The sequence below is a fragment of the Coptis chinensis genome, chromosome 5 (genome assembly GCF_015680905.1).
Source record: "Coptis chinensis isolate HL-2020 chromosome 5, ASM1568090v1, whole genome shotgun sequence".
Taxonomy (NCBI): Eukaryota; Viridiplantae; Streptophyta; class Magnoliopsida; order Ranunculales; family Ranunculaceae; genus Coptis; species Coptis chinensis.
Window position 1 is genome coordinate 22,109,870 of NC_141460.1, and position 21,592 is coordinate 22,131,461.

At 36.5% G+C, this 21,592-nt stretch overlaps 1 protein-coding gene across 1 annotated transcript in view; it reads right to left on the minus strand.

Annotated features, from left to right (window-relative positions):
* Positions 1-15,267, minus strand: part of SUVH4 (histone-lysine N-methyltransferase, H3 lysine-9 specific SUVH4-like protein) — a 43,080-nt gene extending 27,813 nt beyond the window's left edge. Inside the window, exons 1-7 of the mRNA XM_086559812.1 lie at positions 14,644-15,267; positions 12,521-12,589; positions 9,148-9,216; positions 6,690-6,744; positions 3,483-3,592; positions 1,666-1,845; positions 1,482-1,580 (exon numbers count right to left, since the gene is read on the minus strand). Of these exons, the coding sequence (XP_086415938.1) occupies positions 1,482-1,580; positions 1,666-1,845; positions 3,483-3,592; positions 6,690-6,744; positions 9,148-9,216; positions 12,521-12,589; positions 14,644-15,093 (1,032 nt within the window). The 5' untranslated portion in view covers positions 15,094-15,267. The remainder of the gene's footprint in view (positions 1-1,481; positions 1,581-1,665; positions 1,846-3,482; positions 3,593-6,689; positions 6,745-9,147; positions 9,217-12,520; positions 12,590-14,643) is intronic.
* Positions 15,268-21,592: the final 6,325 nt, after the last annotated feature.

Genomic DNA, 21,592 nt, shown 5'->3' on the forward strand with positions numbered 1-21,592 from the left:
TATATATAGTATAAAAAATGTCCTGCCTATCTAATGTCTCATGCTTAGAAAACAACACAAAAAAACAAACAAGCAAGACAGATTAAATTTTTCTCTCGAATACAGAAAACCAGTTCAGGTCAATCTCATCTATGGGTAAGATCTGATCCGCAATCTCATCACAAAGATAAAAACTACTAAAAAGTTTAGCAGCTTTTAAAAACTTGCGGTGATTTATGAAGAGTTATTGTTATGTATTTGCAACTTTAGTCCAAAGAATTTGACATCATATTCAATAACATAACAACTAAATTGTTTTCAGAGGCCATGATAAATAGTCGGGATATTTATTTCCTGAGGATATAATTTCTTTTTTGTTTTTGCTAACTGGGTGTCCAGGCTAGCTTACGCGCACCTCAACTAATGTCGGGCCCTGGTTGGAAATTCAACCGGGTACTGCCTCGCCAGTGGCCTTGAGGGGAATCGAACTAGTGACCATTGGGGAGCAAACCCAAGGCCGAACCAGTTGTGTGCTACCCCTCAAGGTTAAGATATAATTTCTTCATTGGCATTAATGGAACTCAATTGACATTACAAAACTCATAGGTAAATAGAGACAAAACTGCATTGTGGCATTACGCTTAGCTACTTTATAAAAGATCCGCAGACGTGCTTCGTTCTTCGCATCGATTATCATCTATATCATAATACTGCAAATTTAGATGTTAGTCCCAAAATTACTTTTATTTTTCCACGCTATCTGAGTCTCTGAGAGAGTAAGAAAATGATACTTAGGAGGTTGCTCTAGGTAAGCAAAGAGTCAACCAACTTGATAGAAACAAAACTTTGCATAGGTTGTATCCTTGAAAATAAAAAGGGCAAACCACCTGTCAAATTGCCAATTTCTCTAAAAGCTCGAACTTATGTAGAAAGGCAAATTCTATAAATATGATAGGAGGCTTGGGAGCGAAATAGGTGAGACACCTAGAAATTGGGGTGGAATAATCTCAACATTCCCCCTTAGTGGGCTGGAAATAAACACCAGTGAGCATTTTTTTATTTTATATACAACTTCACCTGGCAAGACTTGAATCTGAGACCAATACTATGTCAAATTGTCAATTTCTCTATAAGCTCAAACTTATATAGAAGGGCAAATTCTATGATTATGAGAGGTAGGCTCGGGGAGAGAAATAAGTAGGACACACCTAGAAAATTGGGATAGAATAATCTCAACACCACCCTTGTAAAGAATTTTCAAGTTCTAAGTATAACAATCCAAAAATCCTCATATGAACAGTAAAAGATATTCACAGATACACACCAAAAACAGATGAGAGAGAAAGAGAACCCTTAAAGTCTGATATAGCAAACGCATCACAATTAAAGGAAATGGTGTGACGTATTTGTATTTGCACGTATGATTATATACAAGAACTGGTAGTCATAAGGTACAAGTAAACTTGGCATGTTCAATTGTTCATGAATCTAAAGTTATGTACCTTGTACAATCCATCATATGTGTAAACCTTGCCAGTGTAACTACTTGCACATCCAAGCCCGCGAATTACTCTTACCGGGACAGATTGTTCCATACTATTCTACAAACAACAAAAGGATTCATATCTAAACACAACAAAACTTAATAAAAAGTAAAACTCTAATATGGCAATATAAAAACCACACCTTAAGACCCAAATTACCACGAAGCATCACTTGATCACGAACTTGACGCAAATCACCAAGTAGATTGTTTCCACCTTGACCCGTGTACACAACATCCTCGGAGTTATCTAGATCATCTTCATAAACTCCAGACATCACAATTGAAGTGGCAAGGGGGAAGATGTGGCTCTTGTACTCTTCCTGCAACATTAAAAGAAATCTAAAAATTAAAAAATAAAAATAAAAAAAGGGTGGCATAACAGTCCACTTAGATATTTTACTCTTATTGAAGACTGTTTGTTAGCTCTAGCTTTCAAAGAATAAGTGATGTAATAGGCGTATTAAGGTAGTTTGGTAATTTTTTTTTTTATTATTATTATTATTATTATTATTATGTTTCAGGCCATGTGGGCCTAGTAATCCAGCCCATTCGGGTTATATTAGGTCTGAGGAGGTTTAGGTTTTAGTATAAAATAGAATATTGTGACTCCTTTAGTTTTAGGTTGTTTTTTGTTAAGTTATTTGATTTATGAAAGATTAATGTTTCATGAGTGATTTTTATTAATGAAATTATTTTATTGAGTGAATTATTAATTGATTGAAGCTTCTGCCAATCTTAGTTCACATCAATAAGTGTTCCTTTACAGATTGTAACTCTCTATAAACCGACACCATACAACTTAAGATCTTTGTGAGATGGTGATCTCTACGGAGGGGATGGGATTTTGTTTGAGATGGACTAGAATAGATGGAGAGCCTAATTAGAATCACCAAAAAAAGGTTGAGGATTTGGATAAGGGGATTTGTACTTTTGTGTCCAAGGGCATTGTTAATGCAATGCATAACAAGTTTCTTAGTTTACTAATTGCTAACTATGGTACTACTTACTTTAACTTAGTTTGTAGTTTGCAATGCGGACTAACAATTGAAATAAATCAAAATCCCTAAAAGTCTCCCTCTTATTCACTCTCAAGTCACAAATACATCAATCTCCCTAAACCTAATTACAAGCCCTTTGTTTTACCTTGACAACAAAGCAAACCAATTAAAATATGTCACGTGGCAATAACTAATCAAAATAAAATAAACCAACTAAATAAAGGGTGACTATTACGGGGTGCACCCTTGCCTGCCGATGGTTGTTGAAAATAAAGTTTTGCCAGTGGGAAAAAAAAAACAAAACAAAAGAACACGACCATGTGCAAGATATATTGTACGACGCAGTTTTGGTGGGAAACTATTGTAGCAAAGGAAGGCACTTATCAACTTTCTTAAGACTAAAGAAGGTCAATCGACACTACGACCAGCATATGTCCTGATTTATAATTGGTCCGACCGCAAGTACGAATGTTTTAAGACATTACAGAAATATATCTCCGATGGTAGGTTTAATAATGGAGTCTTCCACGTCGGACAAGCAGGCAATATTACAGCTACAACAAATGCATAGAAACAAAAAGGAGCATGGGTGTCTAACCAACACTGTTTCATCCCATTCGCATTTGATACATTTGGTTTTTGGGCATTAAATGTTGTAGAGCTCCGTAAAAGGTTGCAGAAAGTATAAGACAACAATGTGATGAACTGATGATTGTTGGTTACAATGAATATGTGTTTAGGAGAATAGGTTTTGCTATTTAGAAACGACTACCAGTCAGTTTGGAGTGCGCTTGTCCCTACTAGCTTTGTATGATTTATTTTGGATATTCAATAAAAAAAAATTGAAGAAAAAAAAAGGAAAACAACATGATTAAGAAACTCTTCAAAAAATCATATCGGTCATTATTCTTCAAGAAACAAGACTCCAATTGGTAAACACTTTGAGTATAGATGCTTACCAACTTGCCATAGGCTACACCCATGGAATCTATACCATTCAACCAGTGGCTGTGTAAACCTACAGCGACCATTTCAGCGCGGGAATAGAATTGATGCCCAACTTCGACACCTGTGATCATAAGCATAGAATCAGTGTTCCCTTCGACCAGCTTTGTGATTGTGCACGTCAGTTTTGCTATATTTGCATTAAATGAGTCACTTACTAATGTAAACCCATTGTCGAAATCAAGTTCAACAAACCCTTAAAACAAGATTATTGTACAATACAAATTATCACAACACAATGACAAGAATGATGATGGACTAGAAAAGTTGAATATCTCTAGAAGAAAAGTTGAATACCTATAGAAGAAAAGTACAGAAGGGAACAAAAGGTCAAGTAAACTTTGGGGGGGGCAAAGGTAGCCAACGTCTGGAATTCAAAATTGGATGTGCCTAAGAATATCTACAACCGTGATCATGCATTTAGAGTTCATTCTCCCAATGACAAGATCTTGAATAACAAAGCTTGTTAACAAAACCATCAATACATTTGGTGGAGACTGGAGAGAGATTGTTCTAGATTTTGCCAAGAAGTTTTCCATACAGAGGCTAAGGAGCCTATAGCAAAGTCTCAAAAAGCAACGCCAAAAGGTTTTGATCTCTTTCTTTTGTCTTTTGATTCTTCATTTTTTTTTTTAATAGTTAGAACTGTATTCAATAAGGGCATCACTAATGGAACCTTTATATGGGCCTCTATCTTCAAATTTGAGGGAGAAATTGAAAAAGCACCCTTCCAATCCAGCCTCTACATGGGCCTCCATAAATACCATCCTTGAAAAGTATATTTATATTTGAAGACAATTTTAGATGTTTTTACTTGCATGTTTTACACTATTGTCCAAGCCCGGCCCGTCACCTATGTGTTTTCACATAGCCCAACCCAGGTTCGAATCCCATCACCTACAGTTTCAAATTTATTGTTTTTAACTTTTTCAATTTCCAAGTACAAAATAAGAATAAAATGTGTTCTCAGTGAGGTTCGAACACAGGACCTGCGATTCACATAGTCAAGCTCAACACCACTATACCAACTTAACATGTACATCAAATATTTCCAGGAACTGTTCTTCATTTATGAAGTTTGGAAGCACTGTAGAACCCCTCCAAAAAGGCTGATGTGGCCCTCTATTTTGAGGGCCTGCATTGGTGATGCCCCAACACCTTAAGTCTATTTTCCCCGCTAAAGGAGGGGAACCTATAGCAAAAATACCCAAGGTTTGACCAATAGGCCAATGAAAACCTTCAAAAGCATTTGGTCTTTTTCTTTTGATACATATAAGTTAACACATTGATATAGTAAAATTGTATTGTTGTTATTGGAGAAGAAGTTGGAGAAAAAGAGTATACGACCTTATTGGTTTTGGCCTTGTATCACTTCAATAAATATATGAAAAATAAGGATTTATAGTAATAGAAACTGCCTAAAATATTTGGGAGATGTCCTCTTAGAACTCTAAGAGATATAATGCAAATGATTACATACACATGACATGGTGGAAAGGAGAAATAAAACCCGAATGAAATTATCGCCAATAAAATAGGCATAAATATAGGAAAGCAATTTGATCTCCATTAAATTAAGTAGAGAAATGTTAGGGCCAGCATATAGCTTGTATAGAAAATCAGATTCAAATCAGAATAAAATTGCTACATCACCGGAAACATATTAAAGAAAATCGGAAGTAAAATCTAATAAATCTCAAAGGATGGTCTTACAATAAAAGGCCTAATAAAATTTGAAATAAAATCTAAAGAGAATAATGTGAATCCAAACAGGGAAAGGGGAATAAAGTACTTATACTTAAGGATTTCATTTTTTCCTAGGTTACATTGACACGGGTAGGTGTGTCCGTATCGGACACGGATACGAATTGTCGGACACAGCAAAATATCAAAATTTGAGATAAATTACACACAATATGTGTCCGACACGGACACGTGGATACGTATTTGACACGGATTTTTTTCAAAATATGGCGTGTCTATGTAACCTAGATTTTTTCCAAAGAAAATAAAAATAAAATAATAGGCCACATATAAAGGAGCTAGGCGATGCCCAAGAAGATCCCCTTTTACTCGGTTACAAGCCCGTTCATAGTACAAGGGTATCCCGATTACAGATAAAGCCTTACCAAGTCACCCCCTTCAAACATGGGTTAGCACATGCCTAATCATGTAACTCCTCTTTGATCACTTCCACTACCTCGTGAATGTCTTTTTCTAGTTGCTCAAATATCCTTGTGTTCCTCCCCTTCTACAAGTTCCAAACAATGGCTCCATAGAGGTATTCCATGACAACCGTATTAGAAAGCGATGGTAGCATGAATTTAGTAATTAGCGCTTCCTTAATGTTAAAAAGTGTCCTCCAAGGTTTAAGGAATGATGAGGAGAAAATTAATCATATATCCTTCGAAATGGCACAAGTAAGAACTAAGAAGGAGATGATCCAGTCTCCTTGCTCACTTTGTAAAGTGGACAAACATTGTAGAGCTACATACCTCTTCTATTCAAAACGTCAATGGTTTTAATTCTCCTCAAGAAAAATAAATACACTTTAAATGGCATCAGGTCCATCTAAATATTATTAAAGAAACTTCTGATTAAATAAATCATTATTTATCCGTAGCCGTGTCCCCATGTGGGACACCTACTGACCTACCAGATGAAGATCGATGGACGGAAGATTGAAGTTTCATGAAAAGATTCATATTTTCTGGATTTCTCAGTGGAAGGGGGAGATGGTCTAATGAGAAAGCGAGATTCAGGGTGAAAGGTTGGGACGACAACAAGTGATGAACCACCCCCCAACAACACACACACACACACACAGACCTAGCATTGGTCAAATACTTTTTTATGGTTATATTAGATCTCAAAGAGATCATGAAAGTTTCTGATTCAATTAAACATTTATTTATATAGCTTAAAGGAAATGTAAAACCAAGAATATTAAGTGTTAGAGACTTATATTTGTGGGCCACCTGTAAGCTTATGAAAAGATTTAAAAAAAGGGGGGAAGCAGACCAAGTTCAAACTGGTTACTGGGCCACTTTTTCTTTTTTCCAACATTCTCCTACTTGGCATTATAAACATTTTAGCCATAATTCTTACAACCTGGAACAGAAATCAACATAAGTACACTGAGAATGAGAAATAAAACCAACCTGGAAGAGCACCATATCTTTTTGTGGGATACAGGATAGTCTTTGTGTCAATCATCTGAAGAGAAATGAGACAGAATTCATAGGGATCAGCATATCGACGGACCTATGTACTCTTTTTAGCTAGAACAATTAAGAGCAATTGTATTACTAAATCAAAACTTTTTAAATAACATATTTTGAAGAATGTATAAACCAAATAAATAAACAAATAGCAACAAGTGATGACGTTTGCAAATAATTAACACTTAAAAGTACAAGCACAGGCACTGTCAAAAGGATAACACTGCCAACACCCAAATGTTTGCCTCTATGATAGTAATTGTTGGAAGAGAATACTATGATGCTAATCCAGTTCGTTAATATTTTATACCTCTTCATGGAATTCTTGGGGGGGCATTCGTCCTTTATATAATCATATTGTTAATAAGAAAGAGTATATCTCTATCTCCTAGATGGAACCATTTTCTCATAATCCTCTGTATTCTTTTTTGTGGCTAAGACGTTCATACCAAGTCGCATGAAAAGGGAGGGGCATCGCGCAAGAGGGAAGTGCAACAACATCATTCTGTGTTAATTAATAATTCACCTATAGAACAATACAAGAGAGAGAGGGGCATCATGCAGAGTGACACCATTTCTCCCCTTTTTCCATTCTGGTCACAAACAAATCTTTCCTCTTATAAAGCATGAAAGCCATTTTCTTCCAGTGCCATTTTTCATAACACCAGAAGTTACCCCTATGCACACACCCCATTTAATCAAAGTTTGTTTTGATGAGTCAATAATATGGGCTGGAAATGGAAATTGGAGGGACCACTATTGCGATTCCTGAAAATATCCCCCCATATATCCATTTAGTTAACTATGGAATTAATTAAGAGTTGATAATAATGGCGTGCCCATAGATAAATTTGAAAATAATTGCGCCTAGGGAAAAATTTAAAGTTAGAAAAACATTGTCAATCACGTGTAGTTTTTCTAGTGACATGTAGTGGTGATAAAAAATAGTCAATCAAGGATCCCATGACGGGATTCCCATGTGGTAGAGAAACAAGACCATTTATCCATATGACCATATGCTCCAGTTTGCCAACATTGTTCTTCCTCAATCCATCTATTAATAAAGTTCTTGTGCTTAAAACAGTTTCTTTGGCTTCTTTGGAAATTAACTCAAGTAAACTCCCTCTTACCAATGTTGGTGTTGTGGAAAAAAAATGATGTTTTGGCTAATACGTTGGGCTGTAGCAGCGATAATATGTCTTGTTCTATCTCGGGGGCACCACCGCATCTTTTAAAGATAAACTAGTATAGAACCATGTCATCGACCTACTCCAGTAACAACTTCAAATAAGTACTAATCCTTACAAGATGAGGCAGGGGTGGGTTTCATGATTAGCATATGTAAGTGTTTTATGTGAGGATTCAGAGACTCTGATAGCCTTTTGAAGGCGTATCTATCCTCTTACTAAACAAGTGGGTGTTTTTGAGGCCTAGAGGTAGTGCAGCCTGTTTTGTCTAGTAACATACCGTATGGTGTTATAAAGGGCTGGACTAAAGTAGAGTAAATTGGGCTAAGAGCAGTCACGGAACTTGATGCCAGTGGCACCATGTTGTATAGTGTGGGAAACTAGGAATACAACTATGTTTAAAAGCCAGAAAGCATCTGTTGATTCTGTACGTATCCAATAAGGCAATGTTATGATACTTGTTAGCCAATAACACTCTCGAAGAAGCCATCGATTTGAGGAGCTTATAATCATATGGGGTAGTCATTTTCAGCGGGTAGTAATTGTACCTTTTTTTTTGTGTGTGACTTCCTTTCTTTGTTTTTATGTTTTTCTCCATTTCAATGGATTTCCAACCTCACCACTACTACTTTTTATGTACTAAGCCATTTTGCACTAATATAAATCCAGCTTATCACATACACACAGACACGCTTGCACACAAAACTTAAGTGAATCCTCTCATTTCAAAATAGACCTACTTTTGGTATATAAAAATTCCGAAGACTGATGAATATCTTCCCTAGTTCTCTAATTCTAACGAGGTGAAATCCTTCCCCAAAACAATATCATTGTCCCACATAAAATACTATTGAACTCCCAACAGAAGAATTGCAAATGGTTGAAGCTGCAGACATTGCAAGAGATTTTGAAATCAAACAGGGAAGAGCAATCGTATGAACCCAATGATGAAATAGACCACCAAATGACATAGCTCAACCATGTATTTTATGTAAACTATTTAATAGCTGATTGCAAAGCACCAAGGCATGTTTTCATTCCTACTGAGATGAAGTAAATAACTTATATTGATTATCACCAAAGCATTTTGAGGTTATCATAAGAAATTATGGCAACACCTCAACTAGAAGTAAGTGAAACCACAAAACACACAATTTCACTTAGAAGTATCTATAAGTTGCAGAAATATAAAACTTCAGAAACAGACTTGCCTTGGTTATTGCCTTCAGGTCGGGTCTTTTGGCATACCGCTTGGTATCCTCTTCACATGAGCTCCCTTTCTGCAGTTCATTGGAGAAAAGGATAATAGTGCATGGTCACCATATTAAATGTTAGAAAAAGTGTTAGGTTTGTGCCGACTCCCAAGGACATTGTTCGGTGCAATGGGCATATCCCCAAGGTACCCGAAATTGTAAGATCCATTATATAAATTGGTATCTGACACGTATCTAAGGCGTCTTAGTGTACGATACATATCAGCCACAGATACTTCGCCTCACGAGAAGTATATGTGCTTCATAGTCAATCACAGGGAACTAAACAAAAAGAATAAGCATAGTGGAGTTATTGTGGTGGTGGCAGAGAGAGAGAGGGGAGGGGGAGAGGGGTTATCCAAGCACAAACTACAACCCAATCTGGTTGTTATACCAACTATTAAGAAACACTAAGAAAGTATGACCCATGTAAATTAATCTTTGTCAATTTCATAATTAGTTAAAAGATGTAGCCTATGAAGCACGGACACTCCTCTAGGAGCAACGTATCCATGTCGGACACGTATCGGACACCGGCACGCCTCGGACATATGTCCGATACTCGATTTGGAGTGTCGGATTTATTAATTAATTTTTAGAATTTCCGACACTCCGTGGACACACGGGGGACACTTCTACATTTTATTCTTATTTTTTTAAAAGTGATTAAAATACTTAAAAAAAGACACGACTTGGTAGGGGTTTTATTTCACTCTTGAAATAAGAAAAATTAGGCACAATGCATGACTGTGCTTGATGATTGTCAAGTCCTTTTTATATATATTTGTTACAAATCTTCTGTAATTGTTACTAAAGCAAACTCCAAATGAACTCCACCACTTAACTCAATGAATTAGAAGATGATTTTTTGTGGAGATGTTCTCCACACAACAGAGATCATCCTCACAAAAAATCAGCTCATTTGAAAATGTACAACCTCATAAAAAATCGTTTAGAAAGTTATGAAATTATCTAACGGTCCAGATTTTTTTAATTTCGATACAACTTTTGATAAGGTTAGACATTCAATTGAGCTGATTTTTGGTGGGGGGTGTTCTCCATCATGAGATGTATACATCTACAAAAATTAGTCCTCAATTCATTTTGCAATTTCATTTTTAGGAGTCGAGTAAATTTGGAGTCACTATAAGGTGGAGTTCATATAACCATCCCCATATATATATAAATTTTTTTAACGTGTCCATGACGTATCCGTGTCCTACTTTTTTGAATTGTGCCGTGTCTGTGTCCGTGTCGTGTCGTATCCATGTCGCGTATCAATGTCCATGCTTCATAGGATGTAGCATACTTATAGAACTGTTACACTTTACTAGTGTTGGAGCACGCATGATGTGCGTCTGAATAAGTTTGATTTTTGTTTGCTGCAAATTATATAGCCCAAAATTAGTGTGGAAAGATTTTTTTTCATTTTTTTAATTTCTTTTAGTTCAGTTTGAATACACTTTGGATTTGATGATATGTTTATCAGCATCAAGTTAGTATTATTTTAGATAGCATAATATCATATGACCAACGTGTGGGGCCAATACTATTCTTTTCAAAAAAAAAAGGAAAAACAGCTTGTTGTTAGCAATTAGTCTTGAGATATTAACCAGAAACTGACAAGTGGCACTCCCACTAACCCTATAACAATGAAATTAGAAAAACACAGAAAGAAGGAAAGGACAAAAGGGGCACAGACGCAATGACAGCTCAGATGGCTAGCTCTCCCGAGCCCCTTTACAGAGTAAAATAGATAATCTGAAAAAAGAAAGAACCAAGAACAAAGGACTGTGCATTTAGAGTATATTAGGATACATATCAGGCAATATCGAATCAACCTCTTAGGCTCTTAGCATCTTCTATTGATGTCAATTAATGAAACATTAATTCAATAACATAGATGCTAATATACCCAAACAATTTGCACAAATAATTACATATCTTCTTGTGGTCTATAATGAAATGTAAGTGGCAGAATTCGAGTCTTCTTGTTTCTGTACTCCGCATTGATCTGAGCCCTAGGAAGGACCATTATAATTGCTTACAGAAGGCAGACACAATACAGTCAATATTAACTCAAACCAGCAGCACTGCATGTCCTCAGGCGTAGAAGACATGCATGAACGTCAAACAAAGAACATGACTGAATCTAATTAATCTGAGGTACCACCCTGCGAGGGTGGGCTAAGATCGACCTTTTATATTTTATAACAATCATCAGACTTAACCCTGAAAGACAAGCTGATTACAACAAAAGGTATGTGAGTTACAACTACAAAATTTAAATATTGGATTGCATGAATACTAGTAGGGTGCTGAATTCCAGAAATCCCCAAGAACCTCAAAAGTTGATATATATGGACCAGACATGGTCAAAAATTCAAAAAACTAAATGGTATCTCATTATACTTCATGGATCTTATGAAGTATCCTATGACACACATGGAATGATCTTTGTAAGGAAAAACCTGCGATACTTGTGTCTTGTGATCAGGATTTTCTTGCCTTGAAGGGGAAACAAGAATAGAAAGGTGAAAGGTTTGAAGATTTCCCCGGGTTACTTTTATCATTCTCATGGAAGAGACGGCCACTAACTTACTATTGCTAAGTTCATTTTGTGGATGCCCATCCCCAGTTCAGGTATTTTTGTGTTTTGTGATTGCTGATTTCATGCATATCCAGCTCATTGTTTCTTTCAAAGCTTCACAGTCGGTCTCTTCTGCGCCACCTATTTGTGGATGTCATGCCCTACCAACGGGATATATGTTTGTAAATGTTTATGGGGTCTCATTTACGTCTTGTCAAGCTAACCACATGATATTTTTGTTGAGATTATTAGTTCCCCATCGAGAGATTAAATCCTAGCCTTTTTGAGTTTTAACATATAAGTTGTTTGTTGGGGCCGCTCCAGCCTCCAGCCATAGCCAAATGGTTTTGAGTTGGACGCCCCCACGTTAAATACGGTACAAGAGAAATCTACAGATTTTGCCCCAAAAAGGCCTGTCCAGGGCACACAAGTATGTTAGTCTATGTGTTAAGCTCGAGTAACGCCACAAGTGAGAAGTCTGAGATGTTTAGTGTAGTTCCACAAGGGATGTTTAAAGCCTTGCAGTATAGTAGACAAGATCTTGGGCTGCTCCACTTATTCCCAATTGGTTTTGAGTTGGTTGCCGCCAAATTTCAAAAATTACTATCTGATAAAATTTAGTCAGTAGCTTGTAGAGAATGCATGAGAAAACGGAGTTGATGTGAATCTAACATGTAAAACATGAAACCTTACACAAATATAAGCAATACCGACAGGGAGGAGCATAAAGCCAATATTCACCTTAGACTTTGCACTTTTGCGAGAATTCTTAACTTGATCATCTACTTTCCTGCATCTTTGCTCCTCTTCCTACACAAATCACGGAAAGTAATGTGAAATAAGCTGTACAAATTTTTGCATTTCCAATTCACAACTATAAGAAACAGCAATGTAGGTTTAGTAAACAAAGGCAGCACAAGCATGCATAAGCACCCTAAGGTCAGGCGGATACTCAGCAGCTCTCCTACAATCACATACAAACTCTACGCACAAAAGCCCCAAGTAGTCCTGGGCACAGATATCAAAGTCATGCCTAGTTTCACAAAACTACTCAAAAGTCAAAACAGAAGGCGCGCAGTGAGTTTTTCATGTAGGTTCTCATTTATCCCCATAAGGCGCAGTTCAGCCTAGGCATGCTAAAACATGTGCTTGGTGAGAATACTTCGCTATATGTGCCTACCCCAAGTCCTCCGCTTTTCTTCTTCTATCTTCGTCCAAATGCTACTAGACTAAGGAATAAGGCTTTGTCTCATCTATCTCCTTGTCCTCTTTATTGTTAGGGGGCAATAATCAAACCTGAAATCATCTGCATCCTATGATGCACGGATACGGGTACTGATACTGATACAGCGACACAGGATCGGGTACGATACGGCGTTTTTTGAAAATCTAAGATACGGGTACGGATAGGGATACGGGAATACAAATATAAAATTCTTAGAAAAAATATGATTTCGAACATAAGGTGGTGGTGTGATTATTGATTAGCCACGAAGTAGGCATGAGTTCCTCTTCATCTTTCTCTATTTCTTTTGTTTCATCTATGTTTGTGTGTACTCCCCCCCACCCCCACCCCCTGTATTATTCATAGCTATGGGAGGATATGGAACAATACGTTTCAGCAGTATCCGAAGTGTATCCAGTACCAGTACCAGTATCGTACCCAATGGACACCAGTGAAATAGGCAAACAGCAGTATCCGTGCATCATAGTCTGCATCAAAATGTAGCCTTGTATCTGGCTAGAATGTCAGTGTATTGGTGAGTCTGATATAGCTTATTTTATAAATACAAAGTATCAATTTTACGTTGTAGCAGAACTGTCTATAACTACACATAATGATATGAGGCATGTCTATAATTATATCCTCTTGTACATATACCTATACTGTGCATGCACATACTGCTTTTTATTAGTTTTTTTCAAACATATTAATGAAAAATGATTCAGTGGAGAGAGAGAAATGAATTCCCTCCTAGGCACTAAAGACTGGCGCGCCTTGTCAACTTCTTGCTTACAAAACATAATCAGTAGACAGGTTTAACTGGATGTTGTAAACTCAACGTAGGTCCTAAACCTAAAAAATCACTTAAACCGAATTGTCTTCAATATGATGCACAGATACTGCTGTTTGCCTATTGCACTGGTGTCCATTGGGTACGATACTGGTACTGGTACTGGATACACTTCGGATACTGCTGAAACGTATTGTTCCATATCCTCCCATAGCTATGAATAATACGAGGGGGGAGTACACACAAACATAGATGAAACAGAAGAAATAGAGAAAGATGAAGAGGAACTCGTACCTACTTTGTGGCTAATCAATAATCACACCACCACCTTATGTTCGAAATCATATTTTTTCTAAGAATTTTATATTTGTATTCCCATATCCCTATCCGTACCCGTATCTTAGATTTTCAAACAACGTTGTATCGTACCCGAACCTGTGTTGCCGTATCGGTATCGGTACCCGTATCCGTATCCGTGCATCATAGGTCTTCATACACTCAACACTAGTGGAATTCTAGGAAGAAACATTAACATAAACAGGTTTATATCAACACTAAAAGGAAAGGCAGTAAAGGGGAACAAATATAATTCAACGGTATAATCCATATTAGTTAGTCATTTATCAACATCATTACAAACAAACTAAAATTTCTCAACACGCAATATTCACAACAATGTAATTTATCACATCATTTACGACACTTTCAATTTATTTCAATCAATAACTCAATAACAGCACGAGTTATAAATTCAAAACAATATACCCTACTGTAGTTACCAACAACACATCATTTTAATTTAACAACACGTACAAAACATAAAAAAGAAACTCAACCAACTAAAGTTACCTGAACTAGATGAAGATAATACTTATTAAATATCCTTATTGTCTCCTTCACCCTTTGATGAGCACTTTTCGCTTCCAAATTAGGTACCAAATCTGGTACATTCCTCGTCACCACTTCCCCTAACACCTCCTCCCCAGCTTGATTCAACACACATTCCCATTCACCCTCCCTATACTTCACTTTTTCACTGCAATCAACCATAGTAACAGTAGTAGTAGTACATTTTCCTTTTTCCTCTTCTTCTTCTTCCATCAAATGTAACAGTTTCCCTTTCGTTCTAGGGTAACTCAACTTACTATTATTATTATTACCAGCCTTAATCCTAGTCTTAGATGGACTACCATAATAAGGTCTTTTTTTACTCGACAGTCTCGAACTAACTCTCCTTTCTGATGCAATGATTTGTTCTAATAATAAAACCGTCTCATTATCCTCCTTCTGATCACCCATGAAAGAAAATAAAAATTAGGGTTTAATGATTGTACACACGATCAATCAAATCTGAAATAAAAGAAAGAATGAGGAAAAAGGGGGATGGATTTGGGAAACTAGGGTTTTGAGAAAGGGGAAATGAGAAAATGAGGAATGGGGAAATGTTTTTGTTGTTATGTTATATATAGTGTGGAGTTGGGCGGGAAAATGGTGTCAATTATTTATCTAGGACAGTGGAAATGTGCCAAATGTGTGCACTGGTCAAAACATCGTGGTCCGAGTGTCGGACCTGACTGCTATTTTGACGAACTTGGAAATTGATCCGTCTATGGTTTACTCCGTCAATTGGGTTTCGAGGCTAATTATCTTCTAGGCTATTGTATTGTATCCTGAGGGGATTTTGATTGGTGACAGATAACAGAAAGTGGGTTCTAGAGTGCGCAGGGTGCACCCAAAGTTGGTATGGGCGCAGCATTTTCAACCACATATTTTGAAGGGCAAAACTAAAATAACTAGGTGAAGAAGTTTCTATTGGGTCACTAACCTACCCATTAAACCACTTGATATAGCATATACTCATGTTAAACTACTAAATGTAACATATAATTTAGTATTAAACAATAAATGACATATTGTAAGGGCAACTTACCGAATCGGTAGCCCGAGTTAAGTTTCATACCATAATCGGACCCCACTAATACATTTCAAAATAGGACGTAGAACCCACTTTTGGGGACCACGCAGATTGTCATATTTGCCCTTACAGCTAAAAATTGAAATCTCAATTGTACCCCTCCTAAATGACACCTCATTGCATGCAATAAATGCATGGGAGAGAAGCAAATATCTCGCGGGAATATCTCGGCCTTGTTCGGACTGAACACTGGTTGCCTCCGTTTGTTCTTCTTCTTCGTCATTCATTTTGAAATTGATTTCACGCATCCCAAGTGCACAACGTTTTTCCACCAACCAACAGATTCTTAGAAGGTTCAGTGGAGGTGTCTTTAGAAGCCTCTTGGTACACTTCAAATTATAGCATTAATAATGTCTGCTTTAAATTCTTAACTTTATGGCTCCAAATTCTTTAATGTTTGTGATATATAGGCTCATTAATGATATATAGGCTCATTAATGATATATTTGGTCATAAATGTGTTTTATTTAGGGTCGTTTCATTTATGTGCAACATTAGCATCCCAAGTTAAAAATTGGTTTTTGGAGTGTTTTTGGAGTAAAGTTCGAAACTTTAACTAAAGTTTCAACACTAGAGTATTTTGATTTATGACTGTTTTAACTTTTAAAGTAGCAAACTTGTAAAGTAATTGGTTCATCTTTTTGTCTCTGAAAAAGTATTTAGAGTAATTAGAGTGTTGTACCATCGAATACATTCTGAAAAATCCAGTTTAGTAGCCTGGAACGTTAGTACAGTGCGATCGACTTCATGCAAAAGTTGTATACATACTCGAGACTATTCACAATTTAAGGCTTTCTCTTCAACAGACAATAATTGGTTCATCTTTTTGTTTCTAGTTGTCATTTTTTGAATGTTAGAAAGATTTTTAAATGGAAGTTTTAGTTGGACAATTACACATGAATTGGAGCTTCGACTTTTAATTGACAACTGTTGGGATGAAGGTCGGAGGTTTAAGTTGGACAATTTGTATGCTGAAGGCATCCAAGGACTCCATTTTGTGGACCTAGTAGATAATGATGTTGCAATTTTTAATTGTGGAAGGCAAATGGTATGGTATAATTTAACAAAAATCGAGGATTTGATAATCAAAGAAATCCCAAAGGTTGGCTGGAACCACATTCATAAGGTAATGTCAGATTTTGTGCCAAACGAACGCCTTATGAGTATGTCAAGGTATGGTTGGGAGTCGAGTTGGGGCGGATGGAAAGAGTTTCTGGACGAGAATTTTTGAAGATGCAGTAAGAGATCGTTCTCTCCTGGTATCAAATCTGCATTCTTATAGTTGGTTGCTGGACAAGTTCTTGATAAGCTTCCTAAGATAAGGCATGTCCATGAAGCATGTTCGTGTAAAGCGTATACAGTGTCATCGACAACTTATATCGTGTCCTTAACAACTTTCATAAAGTTTACTAACTTGTTTACATAGGACACTGTATAATCTATAGACGACAGTAGATAAGTACTCGAGGACATATGTTTTCATAGTATAATTGTAGTGCTTCGAATATTATTACATCTGACATTTTTGAGATATTTGAGATTATGTTGGTAGGTAGGTATAATGATTCAGGTAAATCTTAAGATAATGATATATTTTTATCATATAATGTTTCTATGTTTTATCACTAACAAATATTAAGATTAACATTATAGGGCACATAACAGTAGCCTGATTACTAGATGATATTTGCTTGTTACTACTACTTAGAGTTTTGAACTCTCTAAATTGATGCAAAAGCAATCAATGTTCCTTACTCACGATTTTCGTTTCGTAGAGTTTGAATAAGGATTCGAACTAACCTAAAGCTTAGAACAACTAAAAATTAGACGTTACAATAAAGGGAAATTAAAGAGTAAGGTCATAATATAAATGCTAGATTTTTCCTTTCTACTTAAACATTAAGAAAACATTAACGTTGAAAACATTCACTTAATACCGAAATAGAGATTTGAAAAAGAAGGTGGAGAGTTAATCCTCCTCATGTGAAACTATCATTAGCGTTGATTTGAAAAAGGTTTTGATTCTTCATAGACTCATAGACAAGTCCCTAATGGAAAAATAGATTTGATCCCTAGCATATGCATGGCTCACTAAAGAGCTCATACATGCTAGCAAGTGAAACCAAACAATGACTTATCTCTAAGCTCATTGCTTGATTCCTAACTAAACTCTATACCAACTACCATTTTGGGATAGGATGTAGAGTTAGTTGTTCTTCCTAAACCTACCAAACCAACAACAATTTGTTTACCCTCACATGAGTTGGATTAACTCCCCAAAAGGGAAGTTAGCTCATGATCCTTGGGACAAGGATTTATGAATTAAGAAAAACACAAAAGAGAGAGAGAGAGAGAGAGAGAGAGAGAGAAGAAAGATGAACAACCAAACTCACTTCTATTATTTTCTAGAAGAACAAGTGTTCCTCCATTAAAACTATTACAAGCTTTTTTAATCAAATCTAAAAACTAACTTCTCATTTTCACTAAGGAACTAAAATAATGCCATGTGAGGAAAATAAGTCAAGGGAGTAAATGGAGTGTCCCCCACCCTTGTCTAATTTCTTCTCCATTTGAGAGAAATCTCATTTCCTCCCACGTGAATTATCAAACCACATTAATTCATTTTTATCCACCACATTAAAACAAAGTGACACCTTGCCTTTTTTTCACTATTAACACATAATCTAATTTATTACATGCAAGGTGTCAACTTTGCACCAATAATTTGTTATCTTTGTCTTGACATGCTCCATGATTGATGACTCATCAATCTTGTGGCCCCCGCATAGTGGGTCCATGTGTAGTCGATGGTGATCCAATTATTTTTTTGGGGGTTTTACAACTTCCCGCCTATCGTAGAGTTCATCGCATACGATTGTTTGAGCAGCTCTCTTGTCGCATTCGGAGTCCTGGTTCGAGAGGTAGGATCTTTGGAAGTTTGATGCTTCTACGTGGATTTGGGAGAATTCATATATACGCCGTTCCTCGTGCTTTATTGCAGGTTTAACTAATATTTCCATGTTTACTGCAAATACCTGCAAAAGTATGAAAACATATTTATTTTATGATTATTAAACACATAATGAACCAAATTTATATGTCTCAATGGGGTTTCATAATACACTTTTGGGTGCTTATCACTAGACAATTGACCAAAATTACATTATAACAAACAAGTCTCCGAAAAAGACGGAAGTCCCAGCGAATAAAAGCTATACAGAGTATTTCATATTTTTGTCGATGTCGAGGAACTCATGTTCAGTAATACCACAGTCAACTAGGTCCTTTGCCACGGTATTGCGGATGCAATCTGCAGGTCTTCCGAATTAGAGTTGATCACCTCTGATTAATTGGTTTGCATATACAAGTACAAACACTCCATAATTCCACCCATCAGTTTGTTTTATACAATCAACATGCTTTATTTGCCATTTCTGCTGCAAGAACGTAAGGTGTATACAATTTGGGTCGTGCAATAAGAGTCCGTACGGGAGCAAAGCACATAGCTTATCTATAGTTGGGGAAGGGTCGATCATATTGGAAACCAATGAATCGTACACAAAACACGTCCAATTTTGAAAGTTGAAGACAACAAGGATCCAGTGCTAGTTGTTTCCCACATTCAAAGCCATCATCAATCCCTTCGATTTTGCCGCGTGAGGGATGTGACTGTTTTCTTGAACCAAGTCTTTGAAGGTCATGTTTAGGCTCCACGATATTACCAAACCAGTTTTTGTAAGCTTTTCTATTGTGGTTAGACTCCCATCACTGAGGGTGCCTTGCAGGGTTCCATATAACGCCTCCATCAAAACCTAAGTTAATAGACACATAAGTAATTTGCATCACTATATCAGAAAAAATGAAGAACGACGTTGGTTGGGAATGTCTAATAAATTACCGGGACAAGTGTGTCAGGGATGATAGTGTATCTGGCATAATGTGTCTGGAAATCTGGATCCACCGTTTCATTATTCCACCTATTCAAAAGTTCCATGTAAACAGAAAGAACCTGCGGGAAAAAAAATATAACAATAATAAATAAATAAAGTAAAAGAAGTTTGTCATTGTGTGTACGTACGGGCGTTGACGGATTACTATAGGGTAATAATTTGTTTTCAAACCTCATCATTCAGCCATTGTTTGTCATAAAGCAAGTAGAAGCTCCTTAGATTAATGTGTAAGCCTCGGCCAAAACATCTGACTTTAATAACTAGTGCAACAACTTCCATGTTTGGTTGATCATGATTCCACCAATATTGTGTTGTGACATAGGCGGTAGTATTCCTTTTCACTGGATCATCCGTAAGTTCACCTCGAGTGCATATAGCAGAGTTTCTGCTAATTAGCGCATTCTTCTGAAAAGTATGCTGAATCTTTTTTTGGCATAGTTTTGCCATTTGTTCTTCTAGTACACTAAATTTGTTCCACTGGGACTCTTTTTGTGCATTCCTTTTGTGAACTGGTTGTCAACAATATTGTTTGAGGACAGTACCTGATAAAGGTAAAATTGATAGTCTACCTACGAAATGAACGATGAACTCAAAACGTAAGTAAACTAAAACTATCTTATGGGTCTATGTTTATCAAAGATTCTACTCTCAAGTCTATGAGATTTAGTGGAGTAGAGTGATTCGTTCCACTCTTAGTCCTTCCGCATGCTATGTTCTCAAGTGTAAGTACTCTAAACTTAAAGTCTAATGAGAGATTTACGAAAAAGGCAACTAGACTACGATGCAACTACCCACGAAATGCAACTAGTCGACGATGGGGATAACTAAGGGAATGCTACGTTGATTCTATGATAAGGAGTTAGAGGGGGATTGATTCCACCTTAACTCGACTTAATCCTATTAAGGACGAATCGTTAAGTAATCGAATTGAGCGCCCGCGAGAACAATTGGTTCTTCCTAATCCTTAATTACACATGACATTCCTACCAATTCATAACTAGCATGTGAATGATTAAACCCATTCTCATGGTGAACTAATTGTTTCTAGAGTGGAAAGAAAATTACGACGATTCTACGATATTCGGAATCAAGCTTTCATCAAGGCTTCTCAACCCCCTCTAATGGAGGTTTAGCCGAGAATCATTACGCAATCATTTCCGATTATATTTAAACTAAACATGATATAAAGAATTGAAATTTACTTAATTAAACAATAATGAAATCTAATTTAATGACTCAATTGAAATAAAGACAGGAATTGAAATTAGATCTAGGAATGGAAATGACAAAATCGAAATTGATAAAAATACTACTTTATTGATCTAATCAAAATGAAGAACAAGATTCAAAGGTTTAATCTAATACAATAATTGAAATGGAACTAAACTTAATTAATCTACATGAAAAACTAGATCTAGAATTTATTAATGGAGGCTACTAATCTAATATATTTCTAGGTCTAACTATCTACCATTAACAATCTACCATTCACAAAGAGCTAAGCTTTTGTTTTTATACATTCAGATCAAAAAATCGTGCATGGGCTTGGAGCCATGTTTTGGGCCAGAGAATCAGGCCCAAAACCCAATTCTTTCAGTCCAAAAAAGCCTCTTCAGCTGTAGTTGTCTTCAATAGACTTTCTGTCCACTTCTGCTCCTCTGATTGGGTCAAGGCTTAGACCATTGGAAAGCTCTTTCCAAGCCGGTCGTTTTGACATAAGGTAGGCCCCATTCCGAGGTCTAAGTCCAAAGATATGTCCTTCGGAAGTTCAGCGACTTTTTGTGTCTTCGCCCGCCCGACGTCGACTTTTCAGCTTTTGACCGGGCTTTTAGAAAGGCTTTGTCTTCTCGAAATTGGCCTTTAATCACGGAAC